Raw genomic sequence first — 27270 nt, forward strand, 5'->3', positions numbered from 1 at the left:
CACAAAATCTACATTTCTGGATCCTTCCCCAGCATTTGTACTTTGCTTATTTAACAAGGCATTATAGATTCTTTACCATGCAGAATCACCAAGGTGATCAGGGGCCAGAAGATGGACCAAAATACTGGCAAAGTGGTACACACACTCTGGAGATAGGCGCATGCCTTCTCCACCCCAAGCCAACAAGCCGCTTTGTAAAACCCTGTCTGATTTTATTAATTTTTTTTAAAATAGTAATTAGTAATATGAAAATGATGGACAGTTATTTCAAGGAGTGTGCTGCCATGTTTCTGGAGTATGAATAAAGAGTCCTGGGTGCGTGGACAACAAATTTGGAAAGGGACATGCCCTTCGGTGTCAGTGCAGTTGATACAGTGGAACTGCCTGTTTTTCTTATAATGTGTCTATTTCACACCAAGAATTCAGACTTTGTACAGACTTCCCGAATTCCAGACTTTGCCTTTTAACATTTATGTTAACGAGAATTGCACCAAATCATCGACTAAACTGCATATTCCACTGACGTGATATGTTCAGGTGACAACTGTACCTCGGGACAGTGACGCGAGATGATGCCCACTAGATCCAGACTGCATAGAGCCACCTGCGCATCTAGGCTACCAAGGAGCCGGGACAGTGGGGAGAATACGCCTGTTTCTTGAAGAGACTGACAGTAGGCAGGCCCAGAGTCAGCTATGCTGCACAGCACTGCGAGAACCTGAGGAGGAGACATTACAGGCTTTCACGCTCGTCATTCAAAGAAGCCGCTCTATGCAATAACAAAACCCAATAACGAGCGTCATTTCTTACTACCCTCGTTGTAATCTGCGGCGGAAGAACCTATCAATACATGTACAATAACAGCATCTACAGCAGAGACGCATTCGCCAAGACGAATGAACAGAAGCTAAAGCAAGTACAGGTTTAATCCAAATTACAATGTGGCTGTTCTTTTCCCTCTGGGTTCAGATGAGAACTGCAAACCCCATCAGCTCTGGGAACGTAGCCTTTCCTTTGTTTGCTATCTGATCACTGACTGGAGAGGGTGCTGACTTCCCTTATATATTATAGGGCACATACACAAGTGAGCTTTCACTTTACCAATGATATGTTTGGTCTTCATTACGCCCCTGCTTGATGAAAGCAGCTTAACTAGCATTACATGTAGGCAGATGCCAAGAGGGAACATTGGGCAAACGTGGATAGGATGCAAGACAGTAGGAGGTGATGCACTCATCCCTCCAGCGTACTCTGATCAGCAGTGTGTATTGCCAGCACTTTTACACAGATTTCAATTAAAACTAGCCCAGACTGTATGTACTATGGGGGCAGCATCTTTGTGCATAAGCTCCTATAGGATATTTAGAGCACTCTCTCTCTCTCTTTTTAAAGCTGCTTAACTTCATTGAGATACTGGAAGATGCAACTTGCGCCATCTGCTGGAGTCCCGGGGAATTACTAATGCCTTATTTCTTTGGGACTTTATTGACTGCCTCAATATTCATGAGAATGCAGGCTATCAATTCCCTACCAGAGATATAACTGAGGCACGTCATTAAGCAGTTCTGCCCGGCCTGTATTCATAATACAAGCAAGTGGGTCCAGCTGTACGAAGCATCATCCAATTAAAATAGATGCGACACCATGGAATGGTAAAGTGTAGAGGCTATGATCCCGATTCAGAGGTGGATGCAGTTGCAGCCTCGACGGCATCTTTGGCTAATGCCACCCAGGACTCTTTGGCTGATGGTCTTCCTTCTGAGACATATACCATCTGCAGCGCTGGTAGGGAGAGGGGGAATTTTATTTTACTGACCAACAAGTGTCGGTATCCTAACCTTGTCGGGATGCCAGTGTCAGGATTCTGACCACCAGGATCCTGAGCACCAGCATCTCGTACCCAACCAGGCTAGCCGCCCCTCTGCTACCACCCGGAAATTCCCACTGAAAATCACTCGTTCTGCGTCTTAGAGCGGTAACTATCAGGAACCGTGTGCAGTGCGACTCGGACGCATGCGCCGACTGAATACGTTGGCTACTTGCGTCCACCTCTAAATCAGGCAATCAGGCACTACATATGTGTCCGGCTACATCTATGCCATGCAGCGTGATATGCCTGGCGTGAGTGAAAGCCGTCAGGCCCTGTGCAACTCTGCTAGCATCATGCTCTTTGGAGACTGTGCTGATCAATATGATAGGTGACACTTGTATATCTGTGTGCAACTGAGTCTGGAAGCAGAACTTGGTGTAGAAGAACCTGAAGCAGCTTCTGATTCCTTACCGTCCCTCTCGATTACTGCGATCCGTTGATGAAGGACAATTAACAGTACCTACAATCTCCCGAAATTCGTCTGGGGGTCGAGCTCTCAGTTTTGTGGCTCCAACCTTTTGGAACTCGCTTCCCTGCACAGTTCGAGAGGCCTCCACTCTAGAAGCCTCAAGAGTCTCCTCTTCACCCAAGCATTTCACTAATGTCCCTTGTTTAAGCTTATTTTGTACCGTAAATGTAAAGCACTTTGAGTCCTTTAGGAGAAAAGCGCTATATAAATAAAATTATTATTATTATTATTATTATTATTATTATTATTATTAAGAAAGCTGTAACCGCTGCAATGTAACACTTCACATGCTGATTCAGAGACTCAGGTGCACACAGATATACAAGTGTTACCTATCATATTCATCAGCACAGTCTCCTGGTGCGTCCTCGTTGCATCGCATTGCATCTTAGCCACATGTTTGGCAAAAAAGACGCAATAAACTTGTCCAGTGCTAGAGTGTCACGGGTCCAGGTGCGCCAAGAGGGGCTGTTTGACGCAACTGCAGCAAAGACGAGTGAGGACACATCTGTATGTGTGTTGTGTGTATAGTAAAATAGATTGCACACACACTTGTATCAGGACTTACCAACACCATGATGTCCTTGGAGTGGTCCAAAAACTGCAGCAGGGAAGGCACCAAGTTTAAGTGCAGCATTGCTGAGGACATAATAGGATTTTCCACTGTCAAATGGCAAGAGAATGTAAATGTTATTATCTGATTTAGTATTCTCAATGCAACATTGCCATTTAAAATTCTAACATGCAATAGTAAAAGGTATAATAAATAAATAAATAAAAATGGAGAATGCGTGACCTCTCCTTAGTGTGAAAATGGCTGTAATCCGGATTATTTATACCTATTGAAGGAAGACCCAGTGGAGGACAGCACAGTGGTCTACAAAAGTTGCAAACACAACCATATCAACAGTGTATGTTATATAAACCAATGTACACTGAAGTGCCAAAAGTCATGGGACAGCAGTATGTAAAGGTAATGGTAGGTGGCATCAACGTACTGTGACGTCTTGGAATTACCCAGACCTGCATCAGTTGTCATCTGACGTCTCGTGAGTCAGTCTGAAGACCAGCCAGGCTGCTCATGGCTAAGCGACATGAATTATCAGAGTTCGAACGGTGCATGATAGTGGGTGTCCAACGGATGGGACATTCCATTTCTGAAGTTGTGGGGTTGCTGACCACGGGGGCTTAATGATCATGACCAACCGCATCTGGACAGAATTGTCTGTGGTAACAGATAAGCTACACTGGCTCAAATCATATCCATATTCAATAAAGGTCAATGCCGGAGGTACCAGAAGCATTTCCAGCAGGTCAGTGCAGCATTGTTTAGCTTCCATGGGATATGGGAGCAGAAGACCCACCAGATTGTCCCTGATAACACCAGACACAGTGCCTCACATGGGCTTGTGACATCGCTAATTGGACCCTGGAGGACTGGAAACATGTGGCGTGGTAAAACGAGTCATGGTTCCAGTTGTTTCAGGCTGATGGTAGTTTCAGGTAAGGTACAGACCCCATGAGGCCATGGACCCAGTTGTCAACAAGGCACTGTGAAGGCTGATGGTGGTTCCATAATGGTGTGGGGTGTGTTCATGTGGCATGGGTTGGGTCCGCTAATCCGTCTGACACGTCATTGACCGTTATCTGCTATGTTGCATTGCTTGAAGACCATTCATGGACTTCATGTACCCCTACAATGATGGCATACTCCAGCAGGATAATGCACCATATCATCGGTCCCAAGTTGTCCAGAATTTGGTCGAGGAGTATTCTGGAGAGTTCCGATGAATGCTGTGTCCACCACACTGAGATGCGGTGGAGAGGTCCATTCGCACCCAAGATCCTGCACTTATAAATATCAGGGAGCTGTCCAGGCTGGCATGGGTTAACATCTCTCCAGAAGTCTTTTGTCCACTTGTGAAATCAATGCCATGTCGAGTTGCTGCACTTCGCCGGGCTAGAGGGAGTAGGCATCTATCTCATAACTTTTGGCCCTACCGTGTATAGAATTTTCAAAATATACTGGTAATTATGATTAAATACATCATAGTCACTAACGAACCCTTTACAACTCTATGTGCATTCATTCTCTCACACTCTTTTGGGTAGATATTATTGTTTTACTTCTATATTGCCGCACAGTAGAAATCTCACCAATACTTAAAGTGAAGCTGAAGTATTAATTTTTTTCCCATGCCAGCCAGCGGGTACTGTGGCGAGAACATTTAATAAGGCCTTGCCAACCACTTGTACAAAGGGTCTGTCTATGTTTAGGGCTGAAGCCTGTGCATTGTCTATGGACCAAAGAAGAACTCTGGTTCTAACAGATGTTGGCGTTACCTGCTTCACAGGGACATCAAAGCTCAATAGCCAAGGTATGATCTGAAGACTAAAGTTATGTATTTATTTATATTTATTACCAGTTATTTATATAATGCACACATATTCCGCAGCGCTTAACAGAGAATATTTGGCCATTCACATCAGTCCCTGCCCCAGTGGAGCTTACAATCTATATTCCCTATCACATGCTCATACACATATACACAATAGGGTTATTTTTTGTTGGGAGCCAATCAAAATACCAGTATATTTTTGGAGTGTGGGAGGAAACCGGAGCACCCTGAGGAAACCCGCGCAAGCACAGGGAGAATACACAAACTCCACACAGTTAGGGCCATGGAGGGAATCGAACCCACAACCTCACTGTGAGGCAGTAATGCTAACCATCATCTGTACTTATCCAGGCTAATGGAGGCACATTAGACAGACAACACCCAATGCAGCCTAGGTAGGCAAAGAGAGGAGAATAGACCAAAGGCTCAGGATATCCAGGGTTACTCCTGTAATTACATATAATTTATAATATCGTTCTGGTTGTATTTCCATTGAAGCCTTTTTGTTTCTTGATTTTACCTGTCAGGTTATTAAGAGCCCACAGACACTCGCGCACCATGAACTGATGTTCTCTGTGAAAGTGCTGCATGAAAACAAACAAGGCCACAAGTAGCCGACCATCTTGAATCTGTACCGTGCCGCCTCCTGGGCAGACGTCAGCTAGCAGGTTCCCCACGCATCGCACTACTGGACAAATCAGCTGCATGGTGGGAGAGAAATATTATACAGAGATTATTTCTAAAAAATAGGGGTTATTGTACATTGTATAAGAACAGTTAAATGCAAAAAAAGGGGGGGTTTAAGTGCATCAAAGAAGTTTAGTTTTAAAAGTGCATTTAACTTTTTTTTTTTAAACAACTTGACTCCCTCCCCCATTGGAGATCCGGCTTCTCCCACCTGCGCAGTTTTCCCAGCTTGTCCGCTGAATCATCCCACACACTTCAAACTCCCACTGCTGTGTACTCATGGGTGCCTGGATACCTTACGCCAAACTCTTAAACAATGAACACATTAATTTTAATAAAGCTTAGCACCCATGACAACAAGGCAGCGGGGGCTGCAAAGAGTCTTAGAGGGAATGACAGACAGGCAGGATCGTCCTTCCTACTAGATGAGGAGGAAAAACTCATCTCAAGTGATGTTAGAAAAACTACACACAGACTGGGGCACAATTCAGTTCTATGTGATGGCAGTGGGTTGCTAACGTTCTGACTTATTCACCAGCATCAGAGATTTATAGATGTGCGCAGTAAAACCTTTGATGTCGGGTTACAGTTACTGAGTGATGTGCGTTGGTATTCTTATAAAATGACAATAGCTGACACATACTGTATATTGTGCATTAAATCAAGAAATATGCCCAAACCAGCTAAGTTTAAAGCTGCATTAGCACATATTACATACTTTTTACTAACATAGTGATACCCGCTAGGAAACGCCCCTAATGATGCTCTGTACATGCCTTTTTACCCAGGGGGCACCACTCCTGGTAATAGTAAACCGATAATTCTATTTCATTAACCATTTTATGGTAGTAGCGGATGCGTGTGTAGGAGGACCAATCGGAACCAGCTAACTGGTCTTTCTGCCCACCCACACTCAGGAGCAATCACCAGGCCCCAATTTGCAGCCAGGGCTGTGAGAAGAAGTAGTAGAGACCCCCAGGAGAACCTGCTGACCAGAGTAGACCCTGAACTGGGAATCACAAAGTTAGTAGATGGTGGTGCCACTTTAAGACTTGGTGTTGAGACCATCTGAAGTTACTCAAGGGACAATTACAGTTTCAATCGCAAAGCTAAATAGGTGAATTGTTTCAGTCACATCAAAATTAGAGTGAAATGCTTAATCTACTCACCAGTTCAATGCCTGGAAAAGCGGATTTAGTGACAAGTTCAGCTTGCTTTATAAGTAAATGTGTCAATTTGGACACGATGCTTTGTGAGATCAGCGACAAACTATTCACCTTGCTGAAAAAGAACACAGAAGCTGCAATAACAAAGTCCTGGGGCTATATTTATCGGTCATTATTAATTATTGTTACATTTCTGGTAGTTTACCACCTCATAAATACTAAATCAGAGTGAATTTTATTTACACTTCAACTTAGGTTTACACCGTTAATTGCCTTTATTTAAATAGTAATGATCAGTCACCAACACACTAAAGTAACACATGAAAATACACCATATACATAAGCACTTATTGGGTAAACCACACTAATGCTGGGCATACACTATACAATTATCTGTCAGATATCTGTCCAATCTGGCTGGTTGGAATGAAAATCTGGTAATGTATGGGAGCCAATGACAACCGTCCATGTGCTCACAAACACTGGAAAACAGACAAAAATGGTTGTTCAGACAAATTGGTTAAAGCACACAATTTTAACCAATTTGAACAATTGTTTTTTGTCTGTTTTCCGGTGTTTAAAACCATATAATCAACTGTCATTTTCTCCCATACATTATCAGGTTTTCATTCCAACCAGCCAGATTGGACAGAAAATTGTATAGTGTATGTCCAGCATTAGTTGTATTAGTTTTCAGACCCACATTGTCAATGTAACACTTAACGCACATTGATTGGTCAGTTATAGTTTCAGTTTGCTCCCACCCACCCTCTGTGGGTTGGAGAGATATATAAGAGGAACAAGAGGTGAGGGGTGGGGGTTTCCAGTTTCCTGTAAGATCAGGATGTTCAATGTAGGGGAGAAGAAGTTCTACAGTTGATAAACCCTGGAATAATGTGCTAATACCTGTACAGTGTAATTAAACTTTCCTGAGGCTTTACTACTAATGTTAGATGCTTCAATTCGGCAGCATGCAATTTGCATAGAAGATCTGCTTTAAGTTATAGGCTGCAAACTAAGGGCCTGATTCAGTAAGGATCGCTATTGCGAATGCAATTACTCATGCAGTTCAACTGCGGTACTATGCTAATCCACTGCGATCGCTATGCCATCGCAGCATAACAGAAGGACGCCCGTTTTACCTTATACACATCCGTAATGTTTAGCAAGACTGCAAAACCATCGGTAACAATCAGTACCATCGCAGCCTCACGCAACTTGCACAAGGTCTGACCTTACTCAGAAACTGCTAACTTCAGCGCACGCTATCAGGCCTCAGGCTGCGTATGGCATCGCAGCGGCTAATTTAGGCAGGCCCCTGCAATGACGTTGAAACGCACTGGCACAACTGTGTTTCGCTGACCACCACCCCCCCCCCCCCCCGTCACCACCCACAAACGGCACTTCCTGTCAATCACTCTGCGCTGGGTTTGCGTAGTCACTGCGATCGCTGTCGCTGGCTCAAGCACTGTGATGCATTAGCAGAACGCAACAATCGGCCGATTGTGCGCTTATTAGCAACTGCGTTACTTGCTGAATCAGGCCCTAGGAACATACTATAATGATTGGGCTAATGCTCCTATGTAATTCTCAGTTTATGCATACTACCAAAATCTTGCAATACCTCTAACATCCACTTATTACAATATGATCCAGCTAGACACTCTTTCATATCCGGTTGGTTTAGAGTGCTGACAAGGGTTGTAATAATTACCTACTAACAATGTAATGGAGACACCAAGCAAATTCAATCATCATTCCAAACCCATCTTCTGAATCGGAGAGTAACAGTCTAAGTATGTCCTGTACAAGTCCAGACTCCAGAACGATTCTGCATGAAGAAAGGGATGACTTCCATATAACAACAGGCAATAATACAGCACTAAAAGGACTGTTGGACTCACCAAATAGTAACACACATTACAATGCTGAAACAACTGTTTCTTGTACTGTTTGACACCACTAAAGATAAAATTGAGGACAAGCGTGGACAGCGGGTACAGGCATATATATGTGTGGTTCACAGCAACCTATCAGAAACTAACTGACCATCAGCTAAATATCGCAGTTGGATATGTACACCAGGTTACTCAACATTTTAAATTGTATCCCCCCGGCAACAAGTGATGAACAAAGCAGTGACTACAGTCATATAAACAGGAAGGTGATCTTTAAGTTAAAAAAAAAAAAAAGTCTCATACATCTTAGCATTCTAAACAACACCATAGCTGGGTAAAAGTGGAGTTAATCTTTAAAGTAGCTGAATTATGTTTCTTAGGATGTGGGAAAGTGACTAATACATTCACATTGCCCAGCGTTGCATAGCACCAACACCTATTCAGGCTGTAATAAGTATGCATAATAGAGGTAAGAAACCACCCACACACAATTAGTAATTTACGGTTATTAATGGAGGTGCTGATCTGTAAAAACCAAGTAAACAAATGCAAAACAAAAAAAAAAAAGAAAAGGTGGATCTCACAGTACTAAGAGGTTACTGTAAAAGAGCTATGTATACTAAACGTTGTAGAAAACAACTTATTTACAGTATGTATCAATCAAGAAAACAGATATAACCCAATACACAGAATCAAATAGAAAAGGTGCAAACACGTGTGTAAAACGTTAAAACTACAGAAGTAAACAATTCAGTTGTTATTGTATGAGATATATATATACATATATATATATATATATATATATACATACACACACAGTATATATATATTTATATATATACACACACACACATATATATATATATATATATATATATATATATATATACACACACACACACACACACACACACAAAAAGCACTGATCCACAGCACTCACCATTCCTAGATTTGGGGTGCAACATGGTATGTGACCACATTGTTTAAAAAGAAATCACAGGGGCTCTGCACTCACTATAATAATAATAATAAACAGTGGTGTTTTGGTTCATGAATTGATCAATGCATTTAAGCTTGCTGCCCACGACAAGGGACCCCACTTACTGCAAGTCCCTACTCTATTACTCAGAATTATAACATGGACATAGCCATCACATTAGTGTTAAACTCAGGGTGTGCTACTAAGGTTTAAAGCTCACAGCAACTTTGCTTTTAAAACGTGAGACAGTCACCAAGCACACCTGTTGCAAAGCACCTAGGAAAACAGCTGACACAAGCTAGGTTAAAGAGGGTGCATGAGAAAATGTGATCACAAAATGATTAATTAAAAAAATTAATCAAATAAACAAAAAGCACTGATCCACGGCACTCACCATTCCTAGATTTGGGGTGCAACATGGTATGTGACCACATTGTTTAAATAGAGATAATCAATGCATTTAAACAACGTGGTCACATACCATGTTGCACCCCAAATCTAGGAATGGTGAGTGCCGTGGATCAGTGCTTTTTGTTTATTTGATTCATTTTTTGAATTAATCATTTTGTTATCACATTTTCTCATGCACCCCTTTTAACCTGTTTAACCTAGCTTGTGTCAGCTGTTTTCCTAGGTGCTTTGCAACAGGTGTGCTTGGTAACTGTCTCACATTTAAAAGCAAAGTTGCTGTGAGCTTTAAACCTTGATAGCATACCCTGAGTTCAACACTAATGTGATGGCTATGTCCATGTTATAATTCTGAGCAATAGAGTAGGGATTTGCAGTAAAGTGGGGTCCCGTGACGGGGGATGCAAGCTTAAATGCATTGATCAATTCATGAACCAAAACCCCACTGTTTATTATGTTTATTATTATTATGGTGAGTGCAGAGCCCCTGTGATTTCTATTTAAACAATGTGGTCACATACCATGTTGCACCCCAAATCTAGGAATGGTGAGTGCCGTGGATTAGTGCTTTTTGTTTATTATGATTAATTTTTATAATTAATCATTTTTGTGATCACATTTTCTCATGCACCCCTTTTAACTAGTTATCTAACTTGTGTCAGCTGTTTTCCTAGGTGCTTTGCAACAAGTGTGCTTGGTAACTGTCTCACGTTTAAAAGAAAAGTTGCTGTGAGCTTTAAACCTTGATAGCTCACCCTGAGTTTAACACTAATGTGATAGCTATTTCCATGTTACAATTCTGAGCAATAGAGTAGGGACTTGCAGTAAAGTGGGGTCCCTTGTCCGGGGCTGCAAGCTTAAATGCATTGATCAATTCATGAACCAAAACCCCACTGTTTATTATTATTACTGTTATTATGGTGAGTGAGTGCAGAGCCCCTGTGATATATACAGTATATATATATAAACACACACACACATACACACACACACAGATATGATGCGCATTAATACATATTTAGTGTAGTAACTTACGGAACTATTTTCTCAGAAGCTTCCTTTGCCTGCAGTAACTGAGACAGTGCATATCCGGTGGCTTCTAAAACGGTCATGTGAGGGGACTGTCGTGCAAGAGAGACATTACTTGTGCTTGGTAGGACTCCATGGGTTCTAGGACATGCAACAAAGAGAATACCTAATACAGACTATGAAGCATTGCTACCTAGTATATTGTACCTGTGTGCACAGTGCAAAGGCAGGAAAAATTCCTTGCAAAAGTAGCTGGTTCCTCGCTGTCTCACTTTCCACAATAAGGTTACCTAAAGTATACAGGCATAATTCCTACAGAGAGAGAGAAGATAAATAAATAGTTTATTAAACGCAGTATTTTAAACACAGGTTATCAAATCAGACTCATGCGTTAGTGATGTCACTAGTTCCTTGTGAATTGATAGGTTCAGTGCAGGTTCAAAATGGCTGCCTACACTGTGTGCACCTGTCTCATCCACTTTAGAGGGAGCGGTCCAACCCAATTGATGTTTAATGGGGATGTAGTCTACATATTTTGTTTAAAGAGGAACAATGGTAGTTAGCTGTTTGCAGGTTGTACCCCACAAGAAAAATTATCTTGTTGATGAGCTTCAGTCTATTAGATGCACATTGCTTCCGAGTAAATGAAATGGTTTTGCGGTCCTGTCTTGAATACACATTTATTTCATGTTAATTTTTTTTTAACAGCTTGGCTATGACCATTGCTCCACTGTCGTACTGCACAGGTGCTAACATGAACTTGGAAGACAGTGATTTTTCATTGTGCACATAGAGTACTGTTAGATCCATTATTCCAATGCTTGTAAGGGAATACAGTGGTTATAACTTTATTTTGGTCAAAGGATACATTCCTCCACTCCTCAAAAACTCCCAGCAGCCCAACTCTTTCTCAGCTTACAAGTAGCAAAGCAAGCGTGGACAGAGCAAAAAATGTATAAATCATTCTTTGGAGGGATCGTTTGTGTCCAAGCCTAAGAAAAGAATGTAATAAGTAGGAAAAAACCCTGTTTTTACTTGAGCGTAAGGCAGATACAGATGGAGGGATGTCCCTCAGCCACCCACAATGACTGGGAGGAATTCTTAATGAGAAACAGCTGCTTGGAGGACATTTCTGCCAAATGTAGCCTTGTACACACAGCATCACAAACCTTATACAACTTGAAGAAGGTATGAAGAAGCAACTTGCTGGTCAGTTAGCATGGAACTTTTGCAGCAAGTAACCTCGTGATTTGAGGGCATCGGTTGTCCTCCTTGATGGTTCAGACGTACCATCAATATGACAATGTCCATCTGAACCGACTGCAAGTTCCCAAAGAAGCCATACCTAGAATGGCTTCTAGTAAGGATCATGTAGGCTGGCACAGATAGTGAAAATCATCTGAATTTGGGATCAAAAGGGCTTTCAGAGTAGTATGAAATGGCTACATCCACTATCTAAGAGGAGCAGCCATCCTAGGAGACAACCAGTCATGATGCTCAACAAAGTAGGAAGACCAGCTGAAGATACCAGTTCCCAGGTTTAGGCCTACAGTAAGAATAACCATGACCTCCTGCAATGAAGACAGGCTGCATGGACCTTGCTTAAAGACATCCACAGCTGAGGATGAATGCAAGTGGAGAAAACCGATATGGACAGCAGGCTCCCCCACCTACCTCTATATCCCGCAGTGTGGGGATATAGAGGTAGGTCTCTTTGATATTTGCAGATGTAGTGAATCCAACTGTCTCTATCAACAGGATACCCAAGCTGAGAAAGTCTATCTTGACTTGCTTCTATAGGAGGAACCTATTTTTTTTTTTTATTAATGTCCATCCCACTTGGACAATAGAACCAGGTCAGAGTAGAAGGATGGCCTACAAGATCATGGCAATGAAAAGTTTCTTAAAGAGACCTTCCAAACTCTCATTTAAGAGGTCCTCAAACAATACAACATCCAACAACAACCAGATGATGTCTCCTGGCATACACTGCTCCACAGGCCATGGATTATGCCAAGGACAATAATAACATAGGAGAACAGAAGTAAGAGACACCTCAGATGTTCTAATCCTTTATTGCCTTTTTCACAGCTCCTCTGTGGGATTACCAGGACTCCTCCAGCCACTTACTGTCCTGGAACCCTTTCTCCCTGTTAACAGTACTGGGAAAAGAAAACTTCCATCGTAGGTAGCAGGAAAAATCCACATGACCTAAGACTGAGCCTGAAACAGTTGTGAAAGAGATGGATCTGACAGAAGTAGTAGAAGAACTAAGAGGGTGTTAATCATCTCTTATGACGTTCCAAATGACAGCGGAACCAGTCCTTCCTGTAGGTACCAAAACATAATAAACTACATAAAGAGAACAAATAATTAATAAAGACAAATCCAATGCCACCACCTAAATAGGGCACTATGAAAAAAAATCTGTGGAGGATGGAGGCTGTAGGTGGTTATAGGGAAAAGGAGGGTTCTGCCCTTTGGCACCCGGCATCCTGCCTCCTACATCTATTTTTGTTTAAATGTATTTGCTGTCCAAAAAGAAAGCAAGTGGTTTATATACAGAGCAAAAGTTCCTGTCGCAGAGGAATCCTGATTTTCTGCAAGGTGAAACCTGTGGATCTATTCACAAAGGGTATATCACTGCCGCACATGTGTCACTTTTCCCATATATGCCTTGGGTCCTTGTATGGTTTATCACCCACAGTGCAACCTTAGTAGTGCGCCCATCAGGGCTGCCTCACCTGGTACACTCGTGGATGGGATGAAAAATACATGGACCTGACTATTCTGTTGGGACCCTACTCCTAGCATCAGGATTTTGCAACCACCCATTTTGTGTCATCTCTTCTAGGCATAACCTATTCCACCCAGAGTAATCCTACGTAGTGCGCCCAAGACGGCTGCCTCATTTGGTACCTTTGTGGGTGGAATATATAACCCATGGAAGTTATTTCCCAAAATGTCTGCACCAACACCACAATATGCTTATTGTGCTCTCTAGGTTTCGGTTGCTTTTAATTATCTCGGTGTGGTTTTCTATTCTTTTGCAACACCAAATCCTTGTACAATGTACCATGTTTTCTGATGTCTGTAAAGCGACTTTGAGTCCTATGGGAGAAAAGCGCTATATAAATAAAATTATTATTATTATTATTATTAAAAAGTCATCCCATGTAAATGTATAGGACTATTCCTGACTATAGGCACATTCTGAGTATCTGTGCAATAAAAGTCCTTTTGTGGGGAGGAAAAGCCCAAAACCTCAACCATCTCTTGGAAGCCATTTGAATTAGCAAATGGCTCAAATAAAATCCTACTTCTTCATGCAGGTGCATAAATTCATGCCCCATCAGACACCACCATCTCAGCCTGCAAATCCTTGCTCCTCCCTGTAACAGCGAGGGGATTTGTGTGACATCACAGGAAGGCATCGGAGCTGTACTTTTATGTCTGAATAACAAATAATGTGCTATACGCTCCATCAGTCTGGCATAGCCACAGACAATAGTGTCTAGTGCTGCAATGCAGTAAGTGATCGATCACATTCTATCTATTTATGTGAAAAGGCTCACGCAGGGCATTGTACATTAATATGCTGCTGGCTTCAATTCCACAATCCCTTAAGGAATTAAATCATCAGTTACTAAATTTCCCTTAATCAGCAAAACTCCACCAGAACCTATTTCCCAGTAAATTAAGTTTTAATCACAAGTAGTTCCATCCTGTACATTAACAGTTTCCTACCCAGTATTCACCATATTTTCAGCTCAATACACAAATATTATCTTTAATATAATAAGTTGCATATCTAGACATTCTCTTAACTCTACTGCAACCCTTAAGCTGGGTAAACACTGGAGCGATATCAGCCTATGTCATTTCCAGCCAAATGCGAACGACATATCGGCGTATTGTTCAGCATGTATGGCAAACCTGCTCGCTCCCGCGGTCGTCAGCGATATCTTCCGGCCGGCCATGCTGCACAACCAACAGGACAATAACGTAGGCGGCGCCGTGCAAGGTAATGAATTTCGGAACGAGGGGTCGTTCGATCCTTTATTACATCGTTCTGATGTGTACAGGAGGTACGATATATCGGCCGCCATATCGTCCGGGTACACATTGCTGCAGTGTTTACCCAGCTTTAAACTCTTGGACAATTTCACAGTAGTGTACGACGGCCGAGCGCAGTGTGGAGACAGCAAAGACTTTACATCAAAACAAACCTGGCCGGTCCCACTCAAACTGCAAATACTCCATGTTAATGATCATTTTGTTTGTTTTTTTTATGATGATGACGCTACAACTGCTGTTAGCACCCATTGTAATATTTTTTTACTTCAGCAATGTCCATGTGTCTTCACCTTTCACTTTCACTGCGAAGTTCATATCACTTCATGCATTGATAGTACAGGTACAATTGAAAGAATGGTGGTCCTGCTCAGCACAGGTAAGGTTGACTGGAGTCTTCCAAGTGCCTCCAGTCCTCTTAACTCTGCACTCAGGCAACTTTGTTGCACGTAGAGGCGAACAATAACAACCCTTAATATGAAATGCTCGTTCACACATCTAACTTTTTACAGATTTCAAACTTGTAAAAAATAATCTATTATATATATATATATATATATATATATATATATATATATAGGTACGGGCGTGTGTCTAGCGTAAGTCAAGTAGAGAGCTGGGGGGAGGGGCTCACAAACTGGAGGAGAAGGCAAGACTGCACTGAGAGTTAAAGGTGCGATTAACACACTGGGCGATTAAAGTGGACGACTGAACGGTAACGATATTGTTATCGTTCAGTCGTACACTTTATCGTCCATTTTAAACATCAAAACGATGAACGATAATGACGACGCGCGTTCCCGTGGGTCGTTCCTCCTTATCGTTCATCGAGTAAACATGTAGGCCAAGCTGATGATGTTGTCAGGTTGCTGCATGTTGGGGAATGGGGGAGAGAGCCTGGCGCTGAACGATATCGTTAATGATATCGTTCAGCGGGTGTGCTCAATGTCATGAACGACATTGAGCACACCCTGCCGGGGACACACTAGACGATATCGCTCAGGGAGCATATCGTCTAGTGTGTATGCTCCGTTACGCTGTCCTCTCCTGTGGTCATGTGAACTCTTCCCGACATTGCGTTCACCAGAGATCTAATCCAAGTCTCTTGCTCCTCATACATCTCGGCACACAGCACCCTGTAATCGGCATTAAGGCTGCCGGAGGAGCAATCAGCTTTCACGCTGGACTGTCCCAGGTGTGTGTTACCCCATTTCATGCCTGCTACCTGTATGTGTATTTCACAGAGAATGTCACTTCTGATTTAGGATGTCCTTTGCTCCCCAGAGATGAGAAAGTTCAGCATGGGGAGGGTAGGATGGGAAGAGAGATGAGAAAGTGGCATGGACGGGGTGGAGAGGGGGTAAGAGGAAGAAATGGAAAAGGTAGAGGGGGTGCAACAGCTAGCGAACCGGTGGAGGACAAGTCCAAAATACTAGTATAGTAACTAAAGTAATACAATACAAAGGGCCTTACCATGAAATCTGCGCTACTCCCCGATAAATAAGTTAGAAGGTACGAGGTAGCTGGCAGGCATGCCTTAGAGACCGATGGCTCATCTGAGTGAGAGAGTTCGTGCAGGCACCTAGCAGCCTCCATCTGTACATTGGCAATCTGACAAGTGAACAGTCCAATCAGGACCCGCATGCTGCCTTCTGTCCTGCAACAAAAAGGTCACTGAACATTATTCTACATCCAACCAAGGTCCGTATTCAATTAGGTGTGCGAAAAGCCGAGATTGGCAATAAAGTTTCCTCCGTATTCAATACCAAAGACTTTTCAAGTACGCGAAAACGCAATGCAATGTAATAGGCGAAAAAGATTCGCCTCTGAATAGCAGGCGGAAAAAAGTGCAGGATTGCGATTTTGGGGTGCTAAGGTGCGACAACCACCCAGCACCCTTGGGACAGCCCCCCAAAGATAACTGCATCAAAATAATCCCTAAAAAAAAAAATTGAGGGACACCCCAAAATTGACTTTGAAAATGGGGGTAAAAAAGTACAAAGTGGAGGTACAAACTTAAAAACTAGCAAAATAGACTTTTGGGGGGTCTGCAAATATGGGATAGGTGATTTTTTACTACAGGTGTTTGCTGAAGGTGCGTTTTTTTTTAGTTTTTTAAAACTTCACTTTAGTGATTTTAAACCATGCTTGCACCCATTTTCATGTACCCCCAAATTTGACAGGACTACTTATTTTCACCCAAAAATACTGCTTAATGCTATTCTTCACCACTTGGGCAAATACCCTATTTAGAGGCAATTGACAGCACTTAAGTACCCCAAATAGCTTCAGTAGGGCTATTCGGGGACATCTATATTGATCCCCAATGTTACTGCATGTTTTGGGGGGTGACAGCCTGATTTCCCCATTTCTGACAGTACTTTTCGCCTGTTTGAGTTTCGCCGGGACACGTTTTCCCGTCCTTTGGAATTGAATACAGGGAATAGCGGGTGCGCGCTCGATACTTTTTTGCATGCAAAACACACGATGTAGGCATGCGAAGAAATATCGCATGTGCTAAACTAATTGAATGCGGCCCCAAGGATGAATGAGCACATAATCGTCATTACAGCAACAGTGTAAGCAAGAAAAATGGGTTTCTTTTCTGCTGTGTGGGAAAAAAAACATTTTATCCTGTAAAGGTGCCTACACACTATGCGATGTGGTCACGGTGCGATCTTGTGTCCGATTTCCCCTTGAACTCTCCCCAGCAGCTCCCCGGCAGTCCTGGACACGATATGGTGTTAAAAACTGTCCAATATGACAAACGATCTACCGTGCATCCTTAACTTTTTCCAGTGCATCGTGTCCCAGATTGGCAGATCTTGCCTGCAGCAGGCAAGATCTGAAGATGCGATGTACGACCAGCAGGAACGTGCAACGGCATCGTGAGTGGACATTCAGGATTTTGACATATTTTACACGATTTTCCTTTCCGATGCATCTAAATTGGGCAACTCATGTAAAATATCGCCTAGTGTGTAGGCACCTTTAGCAGCATTTACAAATACCTTGATAGATTATCTATATATAGGCTGCTTCTATGCGAGGTAACATTGCAATGACATATTTTATAAGAAAATAATAAAATAATATATGTAAAAACTAGAACAAACCAATGGATGTACAGATGTGTCCACAAACATCTAGCCTCCTTGCAGTTTAAGCAACCCTTCTAGTCGCGCCAAGCCATGGCGTAACTCAGTAGCGTCGAACATCTTTTGGTGCAACATTTTCCCATCAAAGTGTCTTATTTGCACTGTGATGTGAATAGGACACACAAGCAGCTTGTGCTGATTAAAATGATATGCGGCATGGCTATATACTGTGTACAACTGCAGGTGTATCTACATGCCAAATGCTTTGTTAAGCTGCCCATCCACTAGGCGATGCGGGGACAACGGGACGATTCTTCTTCCCAGGTCCCAGGTCCTCCAAGTCTCCCAGCAGTCCTCGGCGGTGACGGGCAGAGTCAGCAGGGCACTGGTCTCCGGCAGGCTGCAGGACCCCCTCCTCAGCGGCTCCCAGCAGCGGACATTCCATGGCAGCAGCGTCCCTCTAGACAGGTGAGTGACAGCGCTCCCTCTCTTGGCACTCTGCTATATGGCAGCAGGTTCATCCCCGAACATGGTAACCTGACGGCGGTTGATGTTAAAAACGACCAGCAGGGGCACGCATCGCTGGTCGTTTTTAAAATTTTACTGCCCGATTTGCGGACGATTACCAAGCGATGGAGCGATAATGGCCGTCGTTATCGCTCCATCGCTAGGTTTAATCTCCTAGTGGATGGGCAGCTTTAGTGTGTCAGCAGTTATGTGTAACGTGACTTGTAGCGCACAGAGGATAGATGTGGACACATCTGTATCACCACATTGCAGTATAAAATACACAGGAATTAGTGAATAGATTAATGAGAAACTAGAAGCTCAAATATTTCCTTATAAAGAAGAACAATTTGTGCATCTATATTTACCAGATCTGTCAGGAGAACTGGTCTTTGGAACTAAAGCAATTCCTCCTGTATTAAACAGTAAATAGTACGCTTCAGTTTGGCTAAGTATCTTATCACCCCTAGGGGGAGATGTGCTAAGCCTTGGAGAGTGATAAATTGGAGAAAGTACCAGTCAATCAACTCCTAACTTCCATGTTACAGGCTGTGTTTGAAAAATGACAGTTAGGAGCTGATTGGTTGGTAGTTTATTACTCTCCAAGGCTTAGTACATCCGCCCCTTAATGTTCCAAGGATAGAATCCCTCCTCAGACGTTAGAGGTTATATAATGCAGCACATTTGGCCCGATTGTGAGTTGCAGGCAACGCCGAAGGTCCATGGTTTATTTTGCTACTGTGCATGCGCGGAAATCACTAAAACTTGTACAGCGCATGCGTTACACAGTGTGTATACACCAGGGACGGACTGGGGTTCCAGATCAGCCCTGGCATGAATCTCACACAAAGGGGGTGTGGCCTCACCGCACCCCCCCGGTCTCTATACCGGCTGAGCAGTGCGCTGGGAGGCGGAGCTGCTTAGCCAGATTTCAATTTGGATCGACCAATCAGGTCACTGGCCTTTCTGGCATTTGCCAGAAGTGCCAGATGGCCAGTCCGGCCCTGGTATGCACAAAGGCGCTGTTGTGATGGGGACGCACAGTATCAGATATGTCTTTGAAAAGTGCTGGGCGTTAATGGGCAGTGACTGGGAGCTGGCTATTAAGACGCTCAAAACTGGTATGTCTTATGGCCATGTTATTTCTGGTGCGCCATTAGGAGGAATGCAAACAATCAGAAGCAGTTGAAAGAACTTTAATAATCTGAAAAGCAGAAAGAAGTTAATATAAAGGATTTATAAAAGATTCTATTAAGTCTTCTTTAGTGGTATCACATCAAAGAACAAAATAGAATTAGGTTCTGTTGCCAAATGTATCTACCTTAATTCAATCGAACTACAGAAAATTATTCATACCTCCTTAAGAGATGTCTATATGTAGTTTAGAAGCAGCTGGACAGTAAAGCCGGGTACACACTAGACTAGGGGTGGGCAATAAGCATGCTCTGCCACCATTTTGCTATTCGGCCATGCTAAAACTGTTGCAAGGTATGCTGGGATGTGTAGTTCAACAACGGCTGGAGGGCCGCTTATTGCCCACCCCTGCACTAGACGAAATGTCGTCCGATCCGGTGCTCAGGGTTTGTATTATTGATCTGTCACACACTCCCTACATGGATCTTGTGCTGCGTGCAATAACAGGGGCCTCTCTATCACTTGACCCAGTTTGGAGATATAAGTAAGTATGCTTGGGTAAGTCGCCAATGTTTAATCACCCATATTGCACAGTGCTGCAGCAATGGTGTGATCATTTATAAATAAAAAAATATATATATTTTTTTTTATATTAACATATAGGTGGAGCTGGGAAAAAACTGTAAGGAATAAGAGACACGACTGCTGGGCTTGAACACAAATCATATTATTTTTGAACATTGGTGATAGGCATGTCCTGTATTTAAAAGCAAAATCAACAGTTTTCATGATAGTTTCCCTTCAAACAATCTGTTCCCTTCACTCTTAATGAACGAGGAAAAACATTTGTTGATTGAGCCGTCTATCATACATATACTGTTCATCTACTTATGCTCAGCAATGGCTCTATGCAGGAGACCAGGGTATTTCATGGTGAGATCATCTCTTTGGCAGACCTGTAATTGAACCAATGCTTTTATTTATTTGTTTTTAATGCTCCTTTGGTCAAGCGGCTACATTCTGTGTAATGCTGTCCAACCTGTCAGATGATGTAACAAATAAAGTATCCTCCTTACACACGGCGCCAGCTGTGTAGAATCCCCTTGTGGCCCAACATTAGAAGATAATATAGCAAAGTTATTGAATTTTTATCCATGATTAGTACAGACGCTGATACTGAAATTCTTATTACAGCTTACAGATGTGTCCTCATACACCTAGGGGTAAATTTACTAAGAATAGTGCCTGGTCGAGTTAGTAAATTTCCATGTCTGAAAATCAGGGGAAACTCTCACGGGTATACGAACGGCAAACACGAGTGACAAAACACGAATCTCTCTGCTATACACGGGTGACAAAGCACAAATCTCTCTGCTATACACGAGTGACAAAACACGAATCTCTCTGCTATACACGGGTGACAAAACACGAATCTCTCTGCTATACACGGGTGACAAAACACGAATCTCTCTGCTATACACGGGTGACAATACACGAATCTCTCTGCTATACACGGGTGACAAAACACGAATCTCTCTGCTATACACGGGTGACAAAACACGAATCTCTCTGCTATACACGGGTGACAAAACACGAATCTCTCTGCTATACACGGGTGACAAAACACGAATCTCTCTGCTATACACGGGTGACAAAACACGAATCTCTCTGCTATACACGGGTGACAAAACACGAATCTCTCTGCTATACACGGGTGACAAGACACGAATCTCTCTGCTATACACGGGTGACAAAGCGCAAATCTCTCTGCTATACACGGGTGACAAGACACGAATCTCTCTGCTATACACGGGTGACAAAACACGAATCTCTCTGCTATACACGGGTGACAAAACACGAATCTCTCTGCTATACACGGGTGACAAAACACGAATCTCTCTGCTATACACGGGTGACAAAACACGAATCTCTCTGCTATACACGGGTGACAAAACACGAATCTCTCTGCTATACACGAGTGACAAAACACGAATCTCTCTGCTATACACGGGTGACAAAACACGAATCTCTCTGCTATACACGGGTGACAAAACACGAATCTCTCTGCTATACACGGGTGACAAAACACGAATCTCTCTGCTATACACGGGTGACAAAACACGAATCTCTCTGCTATACACGGGTGACAAAACACGAATCTCTCTGCTATACACGGGTGACAAAACACGAATCTCTCTGCTATACACGGGTGACAAAGCGCAAATCTCTCTGCTATTCACGGGTGACAAAACACGAATCTCTCTGCTATACACGGGTGACAAAACACGAATCTCTCTGCTATACACGGGTGACAAAACACGAATCTCTCTGCTATACACGGGTGACAAAACACAAATCTCTCTGCTATACACGGGTGACAAAACACGAATCTCTCTGCTATACACGGGTGACAAAACACGAATCTCTCTGCTATACACGGGTGACAAAACACGAATCTCTCTGCTATACACGGGTGACAAAGCGCAAATCTCTCTGCTATACACGGGTGACAAAGCGCAAATCTCTCTGCTATACACGGGTGACAAAACACGAATCTCTCTGCTATACACGGGTGACAAAACACGAATCTCTCTGCTATACACGGGTGACAAAGCGCAAATCTCTCTGCTATACACGGGTGACAAAGCGCAAATCTCTCTGCTATACACGGGTGACAAAACACGAATCTCTCTGCTATACACGGGTGACAAAACACGAATCTCTCTGCTATACACGGGTGAAAACACAAATAGAAATCAATACACCATCAGCCAAACTTGCAAGTACTTTCCATAGACAGGAATACAATACGGGCATTTACCAAGAAACGTGTCTGCTAATACGACCGTAAGTGGAGCAAACTCGGGACAAAACAGAAATTATAAATGGACCCCCTCCTGAGCAGCGTGTTTAGCAAAAGCATGCACAGATCAGTGTGATCTGTGCATGCTGCCGACTGAAATAAAGGCATTATAGTGTTAAATTTAAAAAAAAAAATGACGTGGGGACTACCCCCCTTCCCCATAAGTCATACCCAGCCCTGAACCTCTGCCTGGACTGGGAGAGGAAAATCAGGGGGGGGGGAATTACTTGGGGTTCCCCCTATTTTACTCTAACCAGCACTGGGACACAGCGTTGGGTCCCCCTGCCAAACCATTAACCAGCCCCAAAAATGGTCAGCCCAGGGCAGGCTGAAAGCCCAGGACTCTTCCCTGCATCCATGGGGGTGGTAGATGCAGGGACAATGGGTTAAATAAATGGTTAACATTGTTTTTCACAGTGGAACTACAGTTACCAGCAAGTCTGCGTTTTGACTCTTGTCGAACTACAAGTGCTAACAGGCCGCTAGCACCGGTACCCCACTGTGGAAAAAATATTAAAATAATGACAGTACACACACCAAATGTTGGAGTCCTTTATTACATGCACTTACTAATTAACTCACTCGCACTCCATACTTAACCTACTCCCTTGCGCCGGTCGGTCCCCTTGTCCAGTAGGCATCCTAGGCGCTGGTCGGTCCTCTTCTCCACTATCATCCTGAGGGAATGGGTATGATATACCGCCGGCCGCAGCGGCAGCCCGACAGGAGCAGAGTGCGACGCAGCGGAAGCCCGACAGCGCTGGAAATCCCGATCGTGGATAGGTAAGTATCCACTAACGTAACCTAACCCCCCTAACCCTAACCCTCCTTAGGGGTGCCTAACCCTAACTTCCCCCCCAAGTGCCTAACCCTAATCCCCCCTCTAAGTGCCTAACCCTAACCACCCCCTTCCCCGCTGCCTAAACCTAAGTCCCCCGGGGAGGTGACTAACCCTAAGTCCCCCCCTGGGGTGCCTAACCCTAACCCTCCCTCCCCCTAGCCTAACCCTAACCCTCTCGGGGGGGTGCCTAACCCTAAGTTCCCCCCCTAAACCTAACCCTCCCCCCCGCGGCTGTCCGCTCGCGACGCCCGGCATCACTACGATCGTGATGCCGGGCGCCGGTCTACCGGCGACGGGGAAATGCGGGTGTCTACATCTAGACGCCCGGCATTTCACCCTTGCCGGGATAAGACAGTCCCGATTGCTTCCCATCCTGAGGGGGTATGAAAATTAAAAATTGGTAACCCAATCCAAGCAGACATGGAAGAACTATGGCCCTCATTCAGAGCCACTCGCTAGCGGCAGTACGCTCGTTCTGAGCGATGTTCGCACATCTGCGCATGCGTACGGTTTTTAGTACGCATGCGCGAACCAGTCAGTGCGGCTGAAAATCGTTTGTACGCAATATAGCGAGTGCCTGCTATTTTGAGTGACAGAATGAGGCGTATGTGGGTGGTAACAGGGGAAGGTGCTTGAAAACGGGGAGTGGAGATCAGAACGCAGGCGTGCTTAAAGGTCAAAACGGGCGTTTTATGGGTGTGCATAATTAATATAGCAGCGTCATTGACCACGTCACTTGTTTTTTTTTAACTCAGAACTGCTCGCAAAATAGCGGTTGAAAAAACCAGCCACAAGAATAGCGAGCAGTTCATATCCTGTTCGATGTACTCGATTAATCTAATAAATAGCGGACATGACGTATGGTGCGAGCGGCCAGGGGGCGTTTTTAACAAATAAACGAGCGTATGTTTTGCTCGCTCGTTCAGACTTAGAGGTGTGAACAGACTGCAATGTGCGAACGGATCATTTGAATAGCCACCCCTTGTTTTTGAACGAACGAACGCAAATAGCGAACGGCTCTGAATGAGGGCCTATATGTGTATACCCATAGGTCTTCTCCCGAAAGTGACGGAACCCATGTGTTCCTGCTCTTCTACGGCAGTGAGTCAATCACCAGCCACTACCATGAGAACAGGCCGCTGATTGGCTGCGAGTGGTCTGTCTCTAAAGCTGCGTACACACTGGGCGATATATATCGTAAGTGCGTCGGAAAATGTGTACCCCAGATATGTTTTTGAACAACGTCGTTCACAGACATATCGCTTTGGCTGTGCTGCACAGCAGATGGCCGATATATCTGCAGATATATCGGTGCATCTGCTGGTGTGTATTGGCAACCTGCCATACCGTTTATTTTAATTCCTGCCGACGGCCCACACACATGCTGCAGGGATTGGGTGGTGAGCGACAGCTCAACTGGGCAGACAATTTTAAACGCCTGCCCAGTTGTGAAGTCAGATAAGTGTCAGATAGGTCGGCGGGTCAGCCTAGTGTGTACCCAGCATTAGCCAATCAGTGGGCTTCTTCTCCCAGCTCCGACTCATGGGTTCAGGGGGGTAATGCTTTTGGGGAACCCCACGTCATTTTTGTTTTTTTAAAAACATGTAACACTTTAATGCCCCTATTACAGTCTGCTATACATGCTGCCGACATACTTGCAAACACGATTGCATATACCATCGGAAAACACAATTCAGTCAAACACAATTCTAAATTTGTGGGTTTGCTTGAAACAAACTCACACGTGTCCACGCGATGTCATGCAAGTTTCTTATCAAATTTACCCCCTTGCCACAATACGCCATGCGGCACAAGAAGCCTGGCGTAAGTGAGCCACACTTAACGGTGCAGTGTCTTTTTTACATCTTTTTTTGATGGAATGTACGTCTTAGTCGTGATTGGATGCGACTAGGGATGTGCAGGCTCGGATAGGTTCGAGTTTGCACGTGGAGTTCGGATTTTTGCCTCCAAAAAAACGGAACTCAGAACGAGGCAAAACGTCATCTTACATGGACGAACATCATCATTCCTGGACAAAAGACCAGGAATGATGATGTTCGTCCATGTAAGATGACGTTTTGCCTCGTTCTGAGTTCCGTTTTTTTGGAGGGAAAAATCCGAACTCCACGTGCAAACTCGAACCTATCCGAGCCTGCACATCCCTAGATGCGACAAAACCGCACTGATAAATTTGATATGCAACATATACAGTATATGTATATCTGTGTGCGACTGACACTGAATCTGTATATGAAGCACAGTGGAACTTGGCGTGAAAGAAAGCATCGGCATCAGATCACTTTGTATACAGATTCCCACTCAGTCGCACACAGATGTCGCATATCACATTAATCAGCGCAGTCTAGTAAAGTGGTTTTGTCTCATCAAATTGTGACTAGGACACACGTTCAAGTGAAAAAGACGCCTGGCACACGGGGCCTGGCACACCGAGAAGGATATTTGGCACAACTGCAGGAATAGTGTATGAGGATACATCTGTAGGTAAGAGACAAGTGAATACACATACGGCGGCGAGGGACTGACTCTGAATGGGACACATCTGCAGAAATGAACTCATCTGTCAATTTTCTGCTGACTGCGCATTTGTTGCATGATGTGTCCGTGCAGCAAATTGTTCCGTCTGAGTTGCGTCTTGAGTGGATGGAGCCTTATGTGAAATAAGCGTTTCTGGGTAGCAACTATTCGGATGCATGCAGCCGCTGCGTCCCGTGCGAGTATACTCAACATTCATGCTGTGAGGTGTCTGGACGCTGCAGGGATATCTGTTTCAGGCGGATCTTATGCACTCAGCATGGGGCGGGTGTATCTTTTCCAGAAAGAAAAGCAGAGGGCTCTGAAGTTTGACGACTTAGGGGGTTACCAAAAATCACTGCAGCTAGGAAAACGTTGCATGCATACAGATGTGTCCTCATACACTACTGCCGCAGTCTCGGTGTGCCAGGTCCCGTGCGACTCGGCTAGAGCTGAGCATCTTTTTCACTCGAATGTGCGTCTTAGTCGATGCAGCAAAACCGCTTTACGAGCCTGCACTGATTAATCTGTACACAAAGTGCTCTGATGTAGCGACCGTTTTCAATTCAGGCTACAGATAGCTGCTGCTGTTATTTCCCTTCTGCTCCGGTTAATAAATAAGGAGCCAAAGGATGATAAAACACTAAAGGCCCCTAATACACTAGACGATATTTTGAACGATTTGGCCGATTCGATGTATCGGAACGACAAATCATTAAAATCGTCAAGTGTTTACGCACTTAGCGCACTCCCGTGGCGGCATTCGTCGCTTCTGCAGATATGGTTACATTATATATTAAACGATCTAACCACCAAACGATGCAAGATATATTGTTTGTTAGATTGCACAGTGTGTATGCACTAGATCGTTTGCCCAGGAGTTCAAGGGAAATCATTGACGACATTGCATCGTTTGTAAGTCGTCTCAGTAGCGCACGCAGGGGGGGTTTCTGAGTACCCAGAAACCCCCATCTCTGAAAGACTCTAAAGTAGGCATCGTGCTCTTAAGCCCAGCCCCCCTAGCAGCAAAATGCTGCGATTCGCGGGTCGATAGGGAGGTGGCGGAGCCAGTGTGACGCGTTTCAATTAGAATCGCGTCATTTGGCTCTGCCCCCTGACTGACCCACAATTCGTGGCATTTTCACACTAGGGGGAGGAGGCCTAAGTACATGGTGCCAGCCTGCCAGTTCTGCAAGGTAAGTGCGTGTGTAATGTATGTGTTTATATATATGTGTGTGTGTCTATATGTATGTATATAAAATACCCTTTAACATGTACATCGCGATTCATGGTATATGCTATGTCTTGCCCATGTG

The 27270-nt window shown here is 43.9% G+C and overlaps 1 protein-coding gene across 3 annotated transcripts in view; it reads right to left on the minus strand.

The window, feature by feature from the left end:
* The window catches only part of TMCO6 (transmembrane and coiled-coil domains 6), a 63052-nt gene that overhangs the window by 5778 nt on the left and 30004 nt on the right, over positions 1 to 27270 (minus strand). For 2 of the 3 annotated variants that reach the window (XM_088475022.1, XM_088475024.1), the window contains exons 5-12: positions 16453 to 16636; positions 11113 to 11217; positions 10912 to 10997; positions 8306 to 8422; positions 6595 to 6706; positions 5259 to 5439; positions 2908 to 3002; positions 551 to 718 (exon numbers count right to left, since the gene is read on the minus strand). In XM_088475022.1, coding sequence (XP_088331148.1) covers positions 551 to 718; positions 2908 to 3002; positions 5259 to 5439; positions 6595 to 6706; positions 8306 to 8422; positions 10912 to 10997; positions 11113 to 11217; positions 16453 to 16636 — 1048 coding nt within the window. The remainder of the gene's footprint in view (positions 1 to 550; positions 719 to 2907; positions 3003 to 5258; positions 5440 to 6594; positions 6707 to 8305; positions 8423 to 10911; positions 10998 to 11112; positions 11218 to 16452; positions 16637 to 27270) is intronic. The other variant, XM_088475025.1, reaches the window with a different exon arrangement.

This window comes from Taudactylus pleione, unplaced genomic scaffold (assembly GCF_031769625.1).
Source record: "Taudactylus pleione unplaced genomic scaffold, aTauple2 ptg000161l, whole genome shotgun sequence".
In the NCBI taxonomy this organism is placed as follows: Eukaryota; Metazoa; Chordata; class Amphibia; order Anura; family Myobatrachidae; genus Taudactylus; species Taudactylus pleione.